Source organism: Mus pahari, chromosome 18 (assembly GCF_900095145.1).
Source record: "Mus pahari chromosome 18, PAHARI_EIJ_v1.1, whole genome shotgun sequence".
Classification (NCBI taxonomy): Eukaryota; Metazoa; Chordata; class Mammalia; order Rodentia; family Muridae; genus Mus; species Mus pahari.
The window spans coordinates 26,104,228-26,125,451 of NC_034607.1; the positions used below are offsets into that span (position 1 = coordinate 26,104,228).

A 21,224-nucleotide genomic window follows, 5' to 3' on the forward strand; every position below is an offset into this window, starting at 1 on the left:
TCTTCTCTAATACAGGTAAGAGTGCTATTTTCAATTTCTGTTCTTGGGTGGAAAGTCATCCTGAAATTGAAGCCACTTCACCATCTAAGTGGTTAGAAGAAAGTTAATCTATCAGGACTGAGGGAGTAAGTTGGACAAGTATTGTTCCCTTGAGCAAACAGGGAAAGCCAGGACACTTTTTCATTCCTTCAGCTGCAGTTTTTCTATCAGGCTTCTAGTTAAAAGAAAAAAAGAAACCCATTAACAGATAGACTGTGGTTTTTTGTGGTGGTGGTGGTTGTTTGGTTTGTTTGTTGTTTGTTTTTTAACTGACAGTTTATGATAAAATTTTATATCCACCTCCACTATTCTGGGGAGCATTACTATCATGAGAACTTTGAAAAAAGAGAAATGCCCACTGATGGTTGCTTCAGGTGTGCCAAACAATAAAAACCTGTGGGATACTGTCAGGAAGGGCTAGGAAAAGTCACAGTACTACTTGTGCCAATGGGTGGCTGTTATGTGGATTGCTGAGGCTGATCCTGAGGAACGGGTGTTAGAGTGGTTGATGAAGGACTCAAGAGTCAGTGATGGATGCGAGGTGACAGTTCTGTGTCCTGCTGGAGACAGCTTTCTGCTTGAGATCAATCTCTCTTACCGACCAAAGCCAAGTCTTTATTTTGCATAAGCTACTTCCTTAGGAATTACTTATCAGTTCAGTGATTTAACCCCGGGTTCCTATTTTGAATATCCCACAAATCAACATTTTATGACCTTAGACCCTTGGCTCTAAAGAGAGAGCTGCATGACCAGAACCAGCCAGTTCTGCTCCTTTGGGGAGGGAGGAGAGGTATATATTTGCTTATGAACATCATCAATAAGCAGATACTGGTTAAAATGTATACTTGTGTCAAAAAATTCATCAAAACATTTAAAACACACACACAATACACAAACAGAATAATTTTAATGAGTTGTTATGTTGATTTTTATTGAATACTTGTGTGACACTAGCCCCTTGAGAACTGGTTAAGGTAATAACCATTTATATTTACAGTATATCCTCACCTTTCCAATGTCAAAACTTAGGAATGATCATTAAAAACAGTAATTTACTCATGAATTTACCGAAGTACAGTAGGAATTTGAAACTAAATTTGTATATTTTTAACATGTGTATTTTACTTTGCTATTGAACATTAACGACATGGAAGTTTATAATGCAATACAGGAATGGACAAATATTAAAAGCATATTTGGAGCAAAGATGAACTTCAGCTAATCATATTTTATAAAACTCAAAATATATTCTTTTAATATAATTATATAGGTCCAACTTACCATATATATATATATAAATGTCCTGTGTAGGTTTTATTTTGGTCAAAGCTCTGATTTTAATAAGCCCTTGTTAAATGCTAAGCAATAGTATTCATTAGTAAAGCCTCTAAAAAAGTTACATTATTTAGGTTAAATAAATTTTAAGTATTATACTTAAATTTTGAATTAAAAACATTTGACAAGCTAAGTTCATTTTTCTTAGCATCACTCTCTTTTATCGTGTGTGTGTGTGTGTGTGTGTGTGTGTTTGTGTGTGTAGAACAGAGATAGAAGTCAGGTGTATTCCTCAATCATTCTATTTATGTGTCTGTGTCTTGTGTAACTGATCATGTACATGCCTGCAGAAGCCAGAAGAGGGTGTTGATCCCCTGAACTTGTAGTTGCAGGTGGCTGTGGTGGTTTCTTGGGAATTAAACTCTGGTCCTCCATAGGAACAAAAGGTGCTCTTTGCCTCTGCTCCATCTCCAGCTTTCTGCCTTGTGTGTTGAGACAAGGTCTGTTATTGTGCTCAGTGACTCACCAGACTGACTGGCCAACAAGCCCCCAGGACACTCATATCTCTGCCCCTTTAGGGCTGGGCTTAGATTTGGGTGTTACTAAACACAGCTTCTGAAATGGTTGCAGAAGATCTGAACTCAAGTACTCAGGCTTGCATAGCAAGCACCTTAATGACAGAGCCATTTTTCTGGCTCCTTATTCTACAGACGCTTTTAGTAATACAATAATCTACATTGGAAAACTATGAAAATCTGCAATAACTTTCTCTAGAGCTTAGTGACCACATTCAAAGATGTACTACTTAAGGCTCTGATGATATGATAAAAAAGGTCAATGCCAAGATACTGTATTTTGATACAATGAGTATTGACATCAGTTACTATATTTTTTTTTTTTTGCCAAAACAAATACATCCCTTAGTGCTTTATTTAATATGTAAATTATTACTGGCTTGGTACGTAGTTTCTGACCTTCAGAAATTCCTTTCTAAAATGTTAAAAATCAGGTGAAGAACTGGAGAGTCATCACGTGTCTCAATAGCAATTTTAAGTAAAAGAGAGCGATGTAGTAGTCGGCTTGGGATTTAACTGTGCAGTCCCAGATACAATGGTGTGCACCTGTTCTTTAGTCCTCTACCCATGGGTACAGGATTCTGAGATCAGTAATGGGTAAAGTGTTAAAATAAAAATCATTCTCAACACTGGTCATATTATGCTAGGAGTAAGACTACAACAGTACGACCACTAGAACAGAAAGTCAGCAGAATGATAATTAGATCACTGAATATACACAAAAGCTCAAAATTCATCAAAGTTATTTTGACGCCTATCTCCAACAAAGAATCTGCTCTTTCCATGGGATGAATTAAGGTTTATCTCGTTTACGGAGCACACTTCATCCCAACATGGTCTTTCTTGGTAGAAATACAGTTAGTTTTCTGAGATAAAATTGGGAAACACAACAAAAATGTTCACAGGCAGCCTCCAAATTTACAAAAATCCCGAGGCATCATTCCAGTTTATAAAACTATGAATTCTGTTGTTAATAATAGAAAGAACACTTAAAATATTTTTGAAGCTCTCAAGTTTCATGTTGTAAGATTGTAAAGATCAATAAATATATCTACTCTTTCTTGAGAAATAAGTAGTGTTAAAAATTCAGTAGTACTCCAACAGAGGCTAGTATTTTTCCATTTAGAGATTGGGGTTCATTCCAACCCAGTGTTTGATTAACTGATGTGCGATAGCTCGGCTCGGTGGCACAAAGAATGCTTGCTGCTTCCCTTTGGTAAGAACATCCACAACCTAAAACATAACCATAATAGAACACATTAGAGGGTCAGCTAATGAAGTAATTCTAGTTGGTGTAGTGAATCACAATTTCAATTTTCAAATGTTTCAGAAAGGCATATGAAAACAAGACCATGAAGAAAAGCAGAATGTATGTCCTGCTTTTAATTTCAAAGTGAAGACAACCTTTCGGTATGGGTTCCTTCTCCTTCAATGCTGAAATAATAATCTGATTTCTTTTGTGAATATAAGATAAAAATTAATTTCATATGGATAAAGCCAAAAATGGTTCTCCATTTTTAAAATATTTTATGTCCACTTTTTTCTGTATAATTTTTTGGCTAAAAACAATTCAATAATTTATCATTATTACTTAGAGGTATAATTTCTTTTAAAGTTCTTATGAATATATATTATGACATATATTTATATAGTGACATGTCTTTCTTGCCCTTCAGTATATTTCTTTTTCTTTGTACTATGTATATATTATTTATGTATAGAATATATAAATAATATATATATATAATATATATAATATATTTTTAATAATATATATTATTGTAAAGATGGAACCTCACTATGGAGTCTAGGATGGCCTGAGACTATGTATTGCACTTAAACTCTCGATAACTCATATGCTTCAGCACTGTCTTTCAAAATGCACAAAATCTTCAAAGCCTCAAGCATTTTACTGACTTTTTTGAAAGCTATTGGCTTTAACTTAAATGTCTGAGATTTCTATGTGTGATGTCTGAACTAATACAAAGACTTTAAGTTCACCGAAAGGGATTTTCATTCATTCATCAGCAGGTCCAACATGTGAAATATGAAATGGCACACCACCATCATTCTAGGAAAATCTCACGGATTCATTGGTGATGCAGGGGACACATCAACAATGGCCATTTTCTCTACAGAATTATCAGTTACATTCTAATCCATTCATAATGAGAGGGCTGCTGCCATTCGTTCGACTTGCTGAAAATATACTTCCATGCTGCATGCCCAAACCAATACTATCATGGACCAATCAATACAACAAGGAAATTAAATTGAACTTTACCTGTTCTCTAGTGAACCATCGGGCATCCTCTATTTCATTCTTGTCAACTTTAATTTCTGTAGACACTGCCACAGCTAAACAGCCAATCATTAATGAGGAGGGCATTGGCCATGGCTGACAAGAGACATACTGAACATGGCCAACTTTGACTCCACTTTCCTCTTCCACCTCTCTCCGCACAGCATCTTCTATTGTCTCCCCTAATCAGATGAGGCACAAGAACAAGTGGCGTCAGCATGACTCGGACACTGGCAGCTCCAAACAGTTCAAACATTTTTGAAACCACTCTGGAAAGAGCTCCCATTCAATGAATGCTCAGTTTAGACTGGAAGCAAAGAAAAGTATTACGTTTGCAAGTATGTGGACACAAATGGAGGATCAAAATGCCTCAGGCAACTTTCATTTCTTAAAAGCTACAATTTGGCAGTTTCATAAAAGAGACTATTCCAATTTCTGCAACTATCATGTAGCATTGAGTAAATATTATTAAAAATTTATTATCTCATGCATCGTCATTCCTATGCCATTATTTTATGAGGTTATAAATGGCTAGTTTTTCCTTCCATTAAAAATCTGTTTTATCTTGAGGTAGGGTCTTAATGTAGCTTATGTTGGCTTTGCACTTGCTATATAGCCAAGGCTATCCATCCTGATTTTTGTACCTCCACTTCTCAATATTGGGGTTACAGACAAACATGCATGCCCTATGACATCCAGCTTTTGTTAAAACCTTGAAACTTGAAATCACAATGAAGTGTCTCTAAACATTGTTTTACCTGTGAATGAATATTCTGAGTTTGTTGGAACTCCAAATAATAAAAATATTTTAAGTAAAATGTATTTGGGTGCTTAGAAGTTCTAAAATTTATTAACAGTACTTAATGAGACATATTTTTAAATATACACTTATTTCAAACAGATTGATGTTTCCCCTATACATAAGTTCTTGTGTTTACTCCCAGGAGTACACAGTGAAAATTAGTCCTAGATTAGTGGAAGAGATTTGTCCAGGCACAATAACAGTACATGCCAACATCGAATGTTGACACAGGGTAAAACGAAGGAACAAAATAGACAGGGGACACACATACCTACAACTAAAGGAACAGGAACACTGATGTGTGATGGACATTATACAATGATGTTCCATCAGAAGAGCAATGGAACCTCATGCAGAAACAATACCCTCTCTCTTACCTCTTTGAGCACAAAGTACAAAATCTGGCAACTGAAAGCCCCATGCTGGGTCTGGTGGCATTTGCCTATAATAATCGCAGCACTTGAGCAGCCATGGCATGAGGATCTTGGAAAGTTGGGAGCTCTTCTAGGCTACTACATGAAAGACTCATTCAAATGCCAAAGGGTGAAAATTCCAGTGTGGTAAAGCTAAGGAATAATGTACCATTCACGTGCTGCTAGTGGTGGTGTGAGCTACGAGGAACACCTCAGAGAGGCACTTGCAACATTTAGTAAGTTTAATGTGCTAATGTATGCAGTGACAACTCATCTATCTACTTAAATAACTCTTGCAAACGTTCATGAAGAGATGAACAAAAATACTCACTACAGTGCTCTATTCAATAGCCAAAATTTTGAAATAAATTAAATATCCACAGCAGAATACATGAATATGAATATATATATGAATTTGAGGGAAATACAACTTAGTTGTTTTAAAATGGCTCATACTTTTAAATGTTTTATTTATTTTCTGTCACATGTTATGATTTCATTTCTTTCCCCCAATTCTTCTAAGACACTCTCAGTCTCTGTACCTATTCAACTTCATGTTCATTTTCTTTCAAAAAACAAAATATTAACGAGATCAAAACAGAGAGAGAGAGAGAGAGAGAGAGAGAGAGAGAGAGAGAGAGAGAGAGAGAGAGGAAGCATCAGAAGAATAGAATAATGATGGTGGTAATAGGGTAATAGTAATAATATCAATAAAACAAAACAAAGTACAAAAATCCACTGAGTCCCTTTGTGTTGGCCAACTACTCCTGGGAATGGAACTTGTCCTGGTGAGTGACTGATACACTCAGAGACACTCCACTGGAGAAAAGTGATTTTCCCTTTCACAGAAGGCATGCATTGCTCATGACCTCTTCATTAAAGGTAAGGCTTTGTGCCCACCTCCCCTTCTCAGGACAACATGGTGACTGAGAGCAAGGACTAAGAAGTGACTTGTCTGGGTTTGAGTCCCTTCTCTGTCACCAGTGATTTGGGGCAAGTTATGCAGTCCTTGTGCCACAGTGCTCTCACCTGTGAAAGTGCTGGAACAGTCCGCACTTGGCAAGGCTGTAAAAGGATCACATGATTCAACGCAGGTAAGCATCCAACTGAGGGCCAGGTTGGTGATATATGTTTACTGCTATCATTACCTAACAGTGCAGATTAGCATTGCATGTTGAGATTAAACTTTACTGATCCCAACAAGTTCATTCATCTGCTCTGGGAAACCTACTAAAATCCTATTGCATGTCAAGTATTGGCTCTAACTGGCTAATAAAAATGGATGAAAGAAATCATTTTATCTCCGAAGGAGATTTTATCTCTAGGGAGAGTCAGGCAGGATGCCTGATATTGTGAATGCAGGTGTGGAGCCTAGTGACTCTATATGGGATAATCATGTAACCCTTAGAAAGGGTGACGCTATGTCTAGCACAGAAGAGAAGTGTAAGCCCATTGAATGGCTTGGGAAAAAGCAATGTATAACAAAGCAAATACTAAACTTTCAATAAATAAATGACCTTACCTGTAAAAATCTAAAAGTGATACAATGCTTAAATTACTTGATTAAAATACCACTGAAAATATTTTGGGATTGGCAAGATGTCTCAGCAGGTAGGCACTTGCCGCCAGGCTTGGTGCCTTAAGTCTGGCATTCACATGGTTTAAGGAACAAACTGACAAAGTCATTCTCTGACTTCAACAGTGTACCTCTTCATACATATGTGTATACACACTAAAGAAGACCGCAGTATAAAGTTAAATTTTTTTCTGTTTTATAGCATGGTACTTACTGAATTGTATATCTCATATGCTGTCTTTTAAAATTCTAAAAACCAGTCAGTATGGGCTTACCGGGCTCGATAAATCCAGCAAGACAAGTGAACATGCCCGGGGGAAATCGTTTTTGCCTGCCTAGAAGGCATTTGGTTCCATCTGGATGGATGACCTGCATAATTACGACTGGATCTGTTTTAAAAAGAAAACAGATAAAACAGACGCACAAGGAACAGTAAATACAGTTAGACTCACTATGCAGTCATAACAGGCAGGTATAAACCCCTGTTTATAGGACAGTCCTCCTTTCTGCTCCCATGTGATCAACAAATACCTGAGAAATTGCACAGACTGTCTTTAGTAAGTGAAAGGAAGGTGATTTTTGCCATCCTTGCTTCCAATCTTAGCAACATTTACCCTGTGCTTCGGGTGTCCTAGGCAGAAGTATGTTGATGAGATACAGACGTTGCAAATGGACGTTTACTAAATAACACACTGTTTGTTTTCCCCTTCCATCCCAGTCCTCAAGAAACTGCTTTAAAAGTGAGTGTGGCTCTTCAGTCCGGTTTGAATCACTAAAATAACAATGCTTAGTTCATCTCTCCAGATGTCAGGAACCTAGAAACTCCTCCTCAGGAGACCATGAGCGCGAGAGCACTCCTCCCTGGTGACCACTCCAGGGACTGCTGAATCGGTCCACTTCTCTCATGACTTAAGGGCCAGAGAATGGATTTCTCTAGTTAGAGAAGAAATGCAGCAGCAACCAGGAGGAAAGGGGTGTAGAGGAAATGAGCCTGGATGAAAAACTAGCTTCAGACCCCAAGGCTGGGTAATGTCTCCAACAGGCACTGGATCACTGGAGACTTCATTACCGCTGCATAGGAAATCTGGACCCACTTTGAAATGCTGCAGAGACAGGTCAAAGGTGAAGAGTACTTGCAGCTCTTACAGAGGACCAGGTCGTAATCGAGTATCCACACTGGGCAGTTCTCAGTGAACTGTGACTTCAGCTCAATGGTATGACACCATCTTCTGGTTACACATAACACCTGCACACATGTATTCACACCTGTATGCACACACATCCATATGTATATGCAAACACACACACACAGAGGATGCACGCACGTGTGCGCGCGCGCGCACACACACACACACACACACACACACACACACACACACACACACGCGCGCGCGCGTACACACACTTTAAAGAAAGAAAAGCCTTACCAACTCTCGGGTAAGATGTGTTGTGGACGCCTTGGAGACTAGGGCAATTCTCTCGCACACACACTCTTTTGTAGCCTCCTTCCTCAATTTTAGTCGTACTGCCACAGGTTGGACAGAACTTGTATCGACTGTGCCATGCAAGCACTGATCTTGCTTGAGCTACAACCCCTTCAAGGAAGAACAAGAAGTTTTATTTTCACAGGAGGCTCGGGTAATATGTAGGTACTGTGTTTTAAAGCTACAGCAAGCACGTACATTGTTTTCTGAATCACTGCTTGGCCAGGGGCTTTCGTAATTATCTTTATGATGTATCTTTATCATTCAATTTTATATTTTCGATTTTAATCACTGTAGTAATTTTAATTTACTGTAATAATTACATGGATAAAAATATCGCACAGCTAGATTAGTGTAGCCACTCAAATAAGATACTTTTCCTTTCAATTTAATTTTCTCTATGACAAGAGAGAATCAGAATTAATTTTAATTTGAATAGGACGGGTGTACCGATAGATAAGGCTTCTGCTATTGGTACTTAAGATCTGTATGTACATGATATGAATATACAGTGAGTTTACAGATACAACTTTATAATAGAGATTATGAAATCTTAAATTGGGCTGCAGGTATAGCTGGGTGGAGTACTCTTTTAGTGTTTGAGAGTCCTTAAACTTTGTTTGTAGTTCTGAAAAGAAAAGAAAAAACAAAACTCCACAACTATCCATTTTCTTTACATTTGTTACATTAGACTTGGACTTGGAGAAATATTACTTGCAAACCATTGGGAGCTATCTCCATCTTCCTCAGTGTATTAAGTCACTGATCGTCCCACTACTGTGGGACAACATAACTGGTTCTTAGTCCCTGCACATAACATATAGCAAATAGCATACAGCACACAGAATATAGCATATAGCATTTATTTATAGTTATCTCCACTAACCATGCCCAATGGAATTTATCTTAGGATATCTATACTCTGGTTCAAGCTTTTATACTGCTTCTTCCAGGACATTATGACCTCACAGAACTTGGACAATTAACGTTGTTAGACTAGGAACATTTTATAGACCTGGTGAGCTTACTTTCCTTAAAATATAATGCAACAACATTTAAAGTGGGAAATTTATTCACTAATAAAAATTCTATCACTTATCTGAAGAACCACAGGTATCATTAACTATTTGCCTGTTACCTTGGGATAACTAGCCTAATTTATACCATAGTATTTACTATCAGAATCTACATACAAATATATGTATTTAATATTTGATAGGCACCATACACCATAACATATATATATATATATATATATATATATATATATATATATATATATGGAGAGAGAGAGAGAGAGAGAGAGAGAGAGAGAGAGAGGGAGAGAGAGAAAGTGGAAGGTCATATGCTAAAGTATATGGATCTAAATGTGACTTTTGTTATCTATGTCCATTATTTCCTCCCTTTCTGTCTCTGCTATTACTTTAATCTGCCCACCAGCCACAGGTCTACCGTCCTACCTCTGTAGTCCCTCACACTATCCCTTACTCTCTATCTTTACTAGCACCATTCTAACCTGCTGTCTCTCTCCTCAGCCACTGCAGTAACTAATCCACTCGGAATAAGGCTCCTGACCGCCACTCTTCCTATATACTTACGACCCATCCTTTATGAAGTAGCCAGCATTAACTGTTCTTTCATACACGGACGCAAGCGCGCGCGTGTGCACACACATACACTCATTTCAAATAAAACTCTCGTTGCTTTCTCCCTTTCTCTCTCTTTCTTTCCTTCTCTGGCTCTTCCTTCTTTCCTTTCTCTTTCACGTGCTCACTGGCTTGCTTTCTCTCCTTCCTTCCTTCCTTTTCTTTTTTTCTTTTTTTCAAGATGATATTAAAAAGCCCAACAACAGAAAAACAGCCGAGGTCTTTGGCATCATGTTCAAAGCACAGTAGGGACTCCAACATTATCCACAGAAGTATCCAATGAAATGACCACACATGGATGTTAACTCCAAGGGAACTAACTGTGGCTGACTGAAGCTGCTGCCCGGGCTATAGGAACACCTTAGAGTGAAACCCTGAGGGGTTCTTATGTTTCCTGTGCACTGGCAGATGCCACCTACACAAACCCACAGCGCCAAACTGGACCGTTACCTACACAGGCAAGCATATTCATTCATTCATTCATTCATTCATTCATTCATTCATTCATTCATTCATGTATTCCTCACCAGCCTCCTTTTCTTTCAACTGCAGAAGAGCTGGCATTGGCGGGTGGAGAAAATAGCAATTTTCATGTCTTTGCTTAAACTCCTCAGCAGCACCGGGTTCAATACCGAGGGCAAACCACGCAACCAAACCATCCTCCTCTTCCTCTGCGACTCCTCCCGCCTGGGCGTGAGAGCCTTTCCTCATCTCAAGCTCGACTCCAAGGAACACCAAGGTGATCTTCTCAGGCTCAGCCAAGTAACCCTTTACATCCGTGTAGTTGAGCTGGCAAAGCCTGACTTCCGGCTGCTGCGAGCTTTCTTTATTACCACCTAGGGTAACCAGGGGGTTCAAGTCCGAGAAAAGGAGGTAAACTGTGGTGGGGTGGCTCTCTTTAGCTTGCAGCCAGTCAGAATTATTTCTTTTGTCACTCTTCCGGTCCAGTAGTGTTCTGCTAAAATAATTTTCACACTCGTCTACTTCATTGGTTAGGAACCAGGGCTTCTTTCCACCTTTTGCATTAGCTAACAAGTTAGCTATATGCCTATAACCCCAAAATACAGCAATATCCAGGGCGGTTTGCCTCGATTTATTGACAAGTGATCTGTCACATCTAGTCGGAAGAAAAATGGGGAGAAAAAAATAAGTAAAATGTTTCTCTTGTATTTATTTTAGTAAAATACACACATAGCCCCATTATTTAATGTTTTTTTTCTTTTTTGTCACTTGGTTCATAGTTCATTACTGAAAGTTAAAAGAATCTTGTAACAATTTTAAGAAATAGAAGATTAATGATAGTACACTTTTAATTAAGATGAGAAAGTGTCTCTCTGTGTCATAAAGAAATGCAAACATTCTATACTATGGTATAATGAGATGCATACTTTTTATTTAAAAGAGGGGAATTAATCTCTCCCTGGGCATTGTTTTCAACAAAGTACCAAGGGTTAGCATCTCAAATAAGAAAGTTGTCTCTTAAATGTAGCTTAGAGTTAGAGAACTTGCCTGATATGCACAAGGCCTTGGGCTTAATTCCTAACATGGACAAAAAAAAAAAAAAAAAATTGCTTTAGTGAGAAATCAGGCTGCCTTTCATATAATAAACTGGACAGTGAGCTATTTCCTAGCCCACTGTTATAAATATATCTACAGGAAAATGTGAAAAGACAAGACAAGAAATTTTTTTAGGTAGTACAGGCCTAAGATGTTTACCCTTTCTCAAGCAGAAACTGGACCACATCGGGATGCCCGTTCCTGGCGGCATACATTAACGCAGTCCATCCATTTTCAGACGTCTCATTGAGAAGAGATGGAGAATGACTGAGTACTCCTGCTACCTTTGCGACATTTCCTTCTGCGGCTGAACTGTGGAGTTCAGAAATCATTTCCCTTTTGTGATTTCTTTTAACAGAAGACATGTCTTCCTCTAAAAAATAAAATAAAAAAAAAAAAAAAACTTACTGAGAATTGCTTTTCACACGAATGGATGAACATTATTTAGATGCTGATCTTGGAAAGGCAGTACATTTCCAAACCAGTACACCTGTCAAAAGATAATTCATAGTCAACTGCGACTGCAGTAGGGAAGGGGGACCGAGTCGGGGCACGGAGTGGAGAGGGTTAAAGCAGAGAGCATTAGAGGCAGATGCTTATAGAGACGGCAAAGAGTACACGGATTCTATACTATGCTATAGATGTCATGCCTAAAAGAAATTATGGCTCTACAATTATTCAGGAGCTTTTAAAGCTTCACATAAAAACAGTTTACTGGTTAACCTTAACATAATTAATTTTGCGATCCATATGGTACTGAGTTTTGTTCGTGTTGTGAGGTAGACTAGGTTAGGATTTATTTTAATTCATGGATAATTCCTGACTCAGCGCCTTTCTTGACATTATCTTTGTCTGGTGGCACGGCCATCGTTGTCACGAATTAGATGACAAGGCACTTCTGTATCTAGTGTTGGATGAAGGTTCTGTTGGCCTTTCTATTGTCCTTGAGGCGGTTTTAAGAATTACTAATGTTGTAATGTTGTCTGCCCAGTCACGCTGTTTGGTTATAAACAAAGCCATGTTTCTTAATGAATGCTATGTAGTCCCTAATTCTGCTAAAAAAAAAAAAAAATACAGATAAAAATATTTTCTGTTTCAAGTGTTAACTTCAAAATATTCTTCTCTCTTAGTACTGCAGGTTCAACCCAGAGCCTTGTCTCCTGGATTTTGAAACAGCAATGTGGCTAGTCAAATCCACAGCCTAGTCTGCATAAAGTTCAGGAAAACAACGGGTCCTAGATTAACTTTCTGTTTTGGCAAGGCTTTCCTGTTTGTGTCTTGTGTTTACCAATAATTTAAAACTGCTTAAGGCAATCCAAGAAACCAGCTGAAAAGATCTGTTCACCAGTGAAACTAGGAGTAACCTCTACATATCTCAATTTTCTTTCATTTGGTGTATTTTACTTATTTCCCACTTTTACCGTATTGAAATCTTAAAATTCTTTAAAATATTGTAGTCCCCACTGCGATATTTCAGGACTTTATTTAGAAACACCGCTAGGTCTCTTCTTAACTTCTCTTAAATCGCTTTCACAAACTCCGGTTATAGTTTCTCCAGCAAGGTTCACTTTTAACACCTCACTGTTCTCTGCTCAGAGGTCACTGTTTCAGAGGTCATGGTTACTCCCTCATGGCTCTCATAGATCACCCTAGGTGACTTCAGCATTGCACAGCCAAACATGCTGTGTCATACAGCACCCCCAAGGCAATACATATGCATACAACATTCTCTGGACTACTAGGTGAAAGAATAAGCCCCTTTCTCTTTAGCTTTCCCAATACCAGTACTACCTGCTAATCATTTATTGGCAGGTTCTGTGGAAGGTAAGAATGAGTTTAATATTAACCGTCGCCCCTATTTTCCAAGGCTATTCGGAGAGGTCAGTAAGAAGAGACTTGGATTTTAAAGGAACTGTATTTTAACCAAACCAACATCCATTTTTACTAATAACTGACTTCATGCCCAAGGGCTGCCCAGCATGGCTCCAGCAGGCTACAACAGGCCCTCATAGTGGACCTGTCAATTAGCCCACCCATCATTGTTTAAAATATTCCCCTCCCTGGGGCTTTCTTTCCAGACCAATTTAACCCATTACGTGCATCCCACGAAAGCACGGTCTCTCCCAGCGGCCACATGCCTTGAAGAGTTATTTTTCTCCTGTTGTAAGATTTCCCCTTTCAAGGAGGGGTCACCTCCGAAGTAGTTTGTTTTACCCCATCCAAAACTTGGCTGGCAATTTTAGCAGCCACCTGCCGGCAGGCAGAGGCAGGTCGGAGTCCCGCGCCTGCGCCCTCTCTAGCCCGCGCCAGGGGGCACCACAAGTCCGCGAAGGATGTCCAGGACGGCACGTCCTCTAACATACCGGGGCCAACCAGCGCTACTAACCCAAGGGTGACCAGAGAAACCAGGATTGCGACGGAAGACTCCTCGGCAAACTTAGTTGTCAGTTTTCCCGGCGCTGGAGGTAGCCTTCCGGACTTCCGGCAGAGGGTCACTGCCCTCGCATAGCTTTATGGGAGCTGTAGTTTACAGGCCATCGACAGCTCCAGGCTGCAGATTAAGGTGCAGGTCGGGTAGGGGTGGGGACTGGACTTCCGGACTTCAGGTACTGGGAGAGACCACTCATTCTTCCCCAAGATAGAAGTGTGTGGAGCAAAATGCTGGCGTTATGATAACGAGGTCTGTGGAAATGATTTTGTTGTTTACTATTTCTCATCCAGCTTCCCAACTTTCCTTCAGACAACACAGTTCAGTGACATTGAGTTTTCTATAGTGTCATGAAAATGTTAACATCTGATCACACATTAAATTAGAATCAACCTCTACATATGATTTGATTGGTCTTGCTTTCCAATTTTTTATATTGAAGTTTTAAAATAATTTAAAATATTAAAACAAAATTGTGATCTTTCAGGGCTTTATTTTCTTCCAATCTGCCTTCTCTTAAATGACTTACCACAAACTCTTGCTGCACAGTTTCTCCTGTGAAATTTACTTGGCTGCTCAAGTCACTTAGATATGTGGCCTTAAGCAGGTCTCTCATCTCTGTTTAAGCCTCACTTCATATTTTATAAAATGCTACCACACAGTCTGCCTACCTTATTAAGTAATCCTTATAAAGGTATGTTTGGGGATTCCATAATCCCTTCTCGACTTTAAGTTTACAGAAGATGCATGAAAAACTCTTGGCACCAGAGTTGATACCCACAACACAATATTCTTGCTTTTATCAATTTAGTTTCCTACGGTTTCATTCTCCAAAGTCTACAGAAATTATGTGACTCTTTGAATAGCTTGACCTTTAGTGGTCTTCTAATCCCCAAACCAGGGAATGGTACTTGTCTGTCAGCAAACAACTTCAGGAGTATTTTAAGACTGACCATTGCATTCTCTACCTTCCCGGCCCTTTCTCACACTAAGGTTGCATATATCTGTTGACAGTGTGATGCTCGAACTGGGAATTGAACCCAGAGCCTCTTGAATGCATGATAAATGTTGTATGATAATCAGCCTACTACCCAAATATACTTCTATGATTGCTTCTTAAAGTTTGTGCTATGTTCCTTTCTGTGGGTATTTGTGTGGTTGGAAAAGATTGACCTTCACAGGCTCATGTATTTGAGTACTTGATCCTCAGTTGGTAGAATTCCTTAGGCAGGATTAGGAGGTGTGGCTTTGTTGGACTAGGTCTGCTAATTGGGAGTGGGACTTGAAGTTTCAGAAGCCCACGACATTCCCCATTCGTCTCCTTTGTCTGGACACCTGCCTCCTACTTTCAGATAAGATATGTGAGTCCTCAGCTATGGCTTCAGCACCACACCTGTCTGTCTGCCTGCCACCATGCTCTCCACCATGATGCTCATGGGTCGATCTGCTGAAGCTGTAAGCTTCCCCCTCTCCCCATCAACCCTTCGTTTATAAGTTGTCCTCAGCATGGTGTTTTGTCACTGCAATAGAGAAGTAAATAAAGCAGAAATAATTAACATACACATCAGAGATATGTTTAGATATTTCCCAAACTCACACTTTATTCTCCATGCTCCACCATATGTTGGTGTATTAGTCAGGGTTCTCTAGAGTCACAGAACTTGCAGATAGTCTCTATATAGTAAAGGAATTTATTGATGACTTACAGTCTGCAGTCCAAATNCCAACAATGGTTCAGTAGTAGCTGTGAATGGAAGTCCAAGGATCTAGCAGTTGCTGAGTCCCACACTGCAAGAAGGCAAAAGAGTGAGAGCCAGACTCCCTTCTTCCAATGTNCTTATATGGTCCCCAGCAGAAGGTGTGGCCCAGATTAAAGGTGTGTGCCACCACACCTTTAATCCCAGATGACCTTGGACTCGGAGATCTCCCTGTCTTAATCTTCTGGATTCAATCACCACTGTGTCTCAAGATCTCCATACCAAGATCCAGATCAGAAACTTCTATCTCCCAGTCTCCAGATTAGGTTCACTGGTGAGCCTTCCAATTCTGGATTGTAGTTCATTTCAAATATAGTCAAGTTGACAACCAGGAATAGCCACTACAGTTGGGGACAGCATCTTTCTTGTGTGCTAGCAGGAGCCCTCCTGCTCAACCAGGGCCACCCTTTAGGCTCCCTTGTAGGCCCCATTTTCAGTTCCTTTACTGGATCCATGGATATTTATAGGCCTTGAAGATACCCTAAGTGGCTGTTCCAAACCATTGGGGAAAATACAAGCATATTCTTATTTCAACATTAGCATGGGGGATGGGCCAAGCCACTTTTCCTTCATAGGTTTTTCTCTTGACCTTTGACAACCAATGTTGTTTGCAGCAGAGAAATCATCCTCTGAGATTAAAAAAAAAAAGTGTAAACAAGAGTTTGTTTAAAGAATTGGTAAGGGTAGAGAATTCTTCCCCTTTTATTCCCCTTAAATTATTGTTTGGAGCATCTATGGAATATATCTTCAGTAGTTTGTCCCTTTGGGTTATATGGAATGCCTGTGTCATGAACTATTTTGTGCGGGGTACAGAAGTTTCGAAATGCAGAAGAGGGAAAGCAGGAATATTATTTGTCTTGAGGGGCTGTGCTCTGCCCAGCACTAGGTGTATTGCTTAACTATATGTCTAGCCTGTTCTAAAGAGACGGGAAATTCCTTGCAGAAAAAAAAAGAGGCATTTTGATTGTACGGAGCTTGTATTATGGTGGGGTGCATAGTAGCAGGAAAATAGAATAAGGGCCTCAAGACCACAGTATTGTCTTGAATATTACCGTTGGCAGAGTGGTCAAGGAGATATGAGTGTAACTTAATATGACCAACATAGCAAGAACTCTGGTGGTGTTGCAATAGTTTCCAAGTCCTATGGAAAAGATGGTACCACTGTTCATCCTAACCAATATAGGCTGTCTCCAAGGCCTACATTACTTCTGTTACATAGGGTCAGTCACTGTAATTATTGATTGGGGGAAAAGGCAAAATTCTCTAAAATGGTGTAAGCTGCAAAGAGTTGTGCTCATTGAACTTAGGTGTGAGATGTGCATTGCACTTTGGGACACATTGAAGAGTGTTGAGCAACTACACAGTTGCCAGAAGTATAGACAGTGTTAGCTGGAGCAAGGGCTTGAGATCACAAGACATGAGTGGATGCAAAGTGCAGTATGTTACATAGTGGAAGATGAGAATCAAGCTGAGCAGGTTAATTAGTCAAAGGGCATTGGCAGGCACTGGACTGTTAGTAGAGCCAGTATTATTGTACCTAGCATTTCTAATGCATTTGTTTCCCTTTGATACTAAGTTTGCCACTATATCCTAGTAAGAGTTAAGTACCATGGAGGGAGAATGTCCTCAAATGTCCTGCTGTTGCAGAGTATCTCTTTAAGGATCCCTGGCAATTTTAGCATTGCTAATGAAAGAGGCAAGGCAAGTCCCATTTCTGTACTTGACTATTGGACATAGCTACTTCCATTGCAGTTGGAGTCATCCTAGCCAAGGAACTAAGATGGTATGGAGCAAAGGGTTGGGCTTCTAAAATTTGGAAAAGAGGAGAAAGTTCGTGTGTGGTGTGGTGAGGTTAAATGAGGGTCTGAGACAATCTCATCCAACAGTTTTTTATTTTTATTTATTTTTTTTTCAAGACAGGGTTTCTCTGTGTGGCCCTGGCTGTCCTGGAACTCACTCTGTAGACCAGGCTGGCCTCGAACTCAGAAATCTGCCTGCCTCTGCTTCCCAAGTGCTGGCCAACAGTTTTTAATAATCATGAAGTTTTGAGAGAATCCTTGTGAAATGCTATCTTTTGAGAATAACCTGTATGCTCCTTGGTAATTTTTACCCTTTACCCTTTCCTGAAGTAAACTGAAGATCCTAGGCCTAAAAGATTGTTTTTTTTTTGTTTGTTTGTTTGTTTTTTTTTTTTTTTAACCAAGATTTCTGCCAATTAAAAAAAATCAAGAAGGCTGATTAAAATATCATCCATATCATTGATGTTATAAGTAAGCCTGTACTAGTTAGGCTGTGATGTAATGCCATAACCAACTTGGGGTGGAAAAGGTTTATTTCACTTACACTTCCATATCATGGTCATTGACTGAAAGAAGTTGGGGAAGGAACTCAAACAGCTTTGGAACCTGGAGGCAGGAGCTGATGAGGCCATGGAGGAATGCTGTGTGTATGGACTTGTTCATCATGATTTTCTCAGCCTACTTTCTCAGAGAACCCAGAACCACCAGCTCAGGAGCTACCCCACCCTCATGGATCCGGCTCTCTTGAACTCACCGCTAGTTAAGAAAATGGCCTACAGCTGGATCTTATGGGGGCGTTTTCTCGATTGAAGTTTGTCCCTCTCTGATGGCTGACAAGAACTTGTATCTAATTTATACAAAACTAGCTAGCACAAAGCCATATGGTTTTGGTAATATACGGGTTTAATAATATCAGTAACAAATTCCTGGCACATCATAGGGCTCCATTGCATACGGGGGGGGGGGGAAGGATTTTCCATTTGAGAACACTGAGCTGGTAGATTATGATTAGGTGAAAGAGGGTTAAAGGAAATTTTTTGTCATTACCAGTAGTTAACAGATAGGTGAGTATCCCAGTCACTGTCCTATTCCTGTGAGGAGACACCGTGACCAAGGTGACTCTTGTAAAAGAATGCTTTTAATTGAGGGTCGGCTTACAGTTTCCAGGCTTTAGTCCATCATCATCATGGCAGCATGCATGGTGCTGGAGCAGTAGCTGAGAGTTATATCCTCATCCACAGGACCAGAGAGACACTAGGCCTGGAATGGAATTTGGAAGCCTCAAAGTCTACCCCAACATGGCCACACCTCCTAATCCTTCTAATCCTATCAAAGACTTCCACTACCTGGTAACTAAATATTCAAATAGTAAGCTCATGGGGCCCATGCTGATTCAAACCTTCCTAGTGGAAACAAACAAACAAACAACAGCAACCAAACAACCCTTTAACTATAATTAATTGAGAATATGGCTATGTCAGTCTTAACTAAGGAAACACCATTGCTTGCATGACTTTGTAGCTCTTAAATCCTGTAACAGCCTCCATTTGCCTGCTTTCTTTTCTTTTCTTTTCTTTTCTTTTCTTTTCTTTTCTTTTCTTTTCTTTTCTTTTCTTTTCTTTTTTTTTTATAACAAAGATAGAGGGCTATTATACCATTCTATGAACCCAGTCTGTATTTCTCCTCCAAAACATTCAGCAATCAATTTACCACTCCCAAGTGCTACTATGCCTAGGATGCCTGGCAACTAGGGCTCATATACCCCAGTAGGGATGACTTGGGTCCCCAGGTTAGGGGGTTGCAGTGAATTGGTTGGTAGAGTTGAGCTCTATTGATGTTGCTCGATAGAGCTGATGGATAATGCATTTCGGTGACTGGGCATCACGTGTCTGTCTTGCTGGTTTTGGAACTCCCCAGGGTGATATCCCCTAGTGATTCATCAGCTAGGGCAGGCCACAGAGGCTGTCTCCCCCAGCTCTCTAGGGGCTGGCTGTGAGTGTTCATTTGTGTGAACAACTTTCATTATCTCAGTAGATTCTCTGACATCACAGACCTAGGGCTGTGGAGACCTTCAAGGGGATGACCCTGCTTCTTTTTAAATTTGATACTCCTGCGGTGGGTCTCATTGGCAGAATGTCACGTTTCTTCGTGGGCATAGCAGACATATCTTGTTCTCTCAGGGCATACAACTTCCTTAAAGAAAGACAAGAGCCACTGACCTTGAAGGTGGCTGGTACCTCTATTAGTACACAATCTAATCATAGTTTATGCATTCAAGCATTTGTGGAAACTCCTGAGGGCCTCCTTGTAAGTGTTGTTGATGTTTTCAAAAGCCAATTCCTTTATAAACACCATTTCTTCTTCAGGATAATTTATATAGAGCTTTTCAGTGTATAAGAGCTGCGTCATAATATCTGTATACAACTCTTCCAGGACCTGGTGAATATCACTCTGAGGAAGCTTTTTCCCCTTGGTGGGTAACTGTCGCTATGCCCTTAAGGCAGCTACACTAATTTGTTGGTAGACCTCTGTAATTTGTAATTTGCTGGTAGGGTTCTGTGGTAATTGGTTGTCAGTCCCTTCACAAGGCCAGGTACCTCGAAACATGTCTGAGGCTACAGAAATTCCTTAGTTTCAAAATTATGTTGCTTGTGGTCCTGACACAGTTCTATAAGCCTAGTTTTAATTAACGGGCAACTGCCTGGATGGATGCCAAAATGTTGCCATGCTTACCTAATCAGAGGGAGGAGAGGAAATATTACTGAGGATACAAGTCCTTGGTTATATGGAGCAGTAAACCCAGAAAGCATCCGGCTTGTTTGATCTTAAGGATTTGAAAGGCAGAGTCTCATGGTGCTGTGGCATTTGCCTGAGGTTATTTAGATCGGATTCCTCCAATACGGGTAAGCTGTCAAACTATTAATGTCTTTCCCCTAGCCTGTTTTCTAAACTTGGCCTGCTGAAAGGGTGAAACATTCTCCCTTGCATCTCTTTCATGGCCCAGATTTGAGGAAACATAGTGTCGTGGGTTGGGTGACCTTGTCGCATCAATCATTAGCCTCAGTGTAAGTGTTTGTGACATCTGGCAAGTTGGGGCAAGCTTGACCCACAGATCTCCATCACTGGCTGTTTCTCAGGGAGAAGGGGTAGGTTCTTGGTAACCTGAGGGGAAAGACTATGAGGCCAGAGTTCTCTCCATCCATCCGGAAGAAGTCTGCCTTCTGTGAGGTGGGGACTATGCATCCATGGAATCAGACTATAAGGCCCATAAACTAAAAGTATAAATGGCGTTGTGTTCAGGACCATTGTCCCTGGGTATATTCTCCAGCTCTTTTTCCCATTCTCTCCCAAGTGGCCTAATATGCTGTCTCTTTTTCTGGAAAGCAGCATGCCCCCTGAACAGACTCTAAGAATTGCTTGACTTGTAATGTTTTTCCTCTACATCCATAATTTCTCAGTGTGACATATGATTGCCTAGATCTAGATTCTACTTGTCTCATATTTCTTAACCCACTAACTGAAGTTTCCTTCTCTATCCCTTTATTTGACTGGCTGGCTGGCTTGCTTGCTT

General features: G+C 40.0%; 1 protein-coding gene and 1 long non-coding RNA gene across 4 annotated transcripts in view; one reads left to right on the forward strand and one right to left on the reverse strand.

Moving 5' to 3' along the window:
- Positions 1-951: 951 nt before the first annotated feature.
- Nudt12 (nudix hydrolase 12) lies at positions 952-14,140 on the reverse strand. 2 transcript variants are annotated; one of them, XM_029531621.1, is made up of 7 exons: positions 14,056-14,140; positions 11,829-12,042; positions 10,640-11,229; positions 8,410-8,577; positions 7,258-7,371; positions 4,174-4,373; positions 952-3,122 (listed from the first exon to the last, which is right to left on the reverse strand). In XM_029531621.1, exons 2-7 carry the CDS (start codon positions 12,032-12,034, stop codon positions 3,012-3,014), a joined length of 1,389 nt encoding a protein of 462 aa, XP_029387481.1. In that variant the 5' UTR covers positions 12,035-12,042; positions 14,056-14,140; the 3' UTR covers positions 952-3,011. The 2 variants fall into 2 exon arrangements, with proteins under 2 accessions (XP_029387481.1, XP_029387482.1); XM_029531622.1 differs by having other exon boundaries at positions 14,033-14,136.
- Positions 14,141-14,269: 129 nt separating this feature from the next.
- Positions 14,270-21,224, forward strand: part of LOC115062500 — a 62,255-nt gene continuing 55,300 nt past the window's right edge. For both annotated transcript variants that reach the window (XR_003842451.1, XR_003842450.1), the window contains exon 1: positions 14,270-14,349. This is a non-coding gene — a long non-coding RNA (uncharacterized LOC115062500). The remainder of the gene's footprint in view (positions 14,350-21,224) is intronic.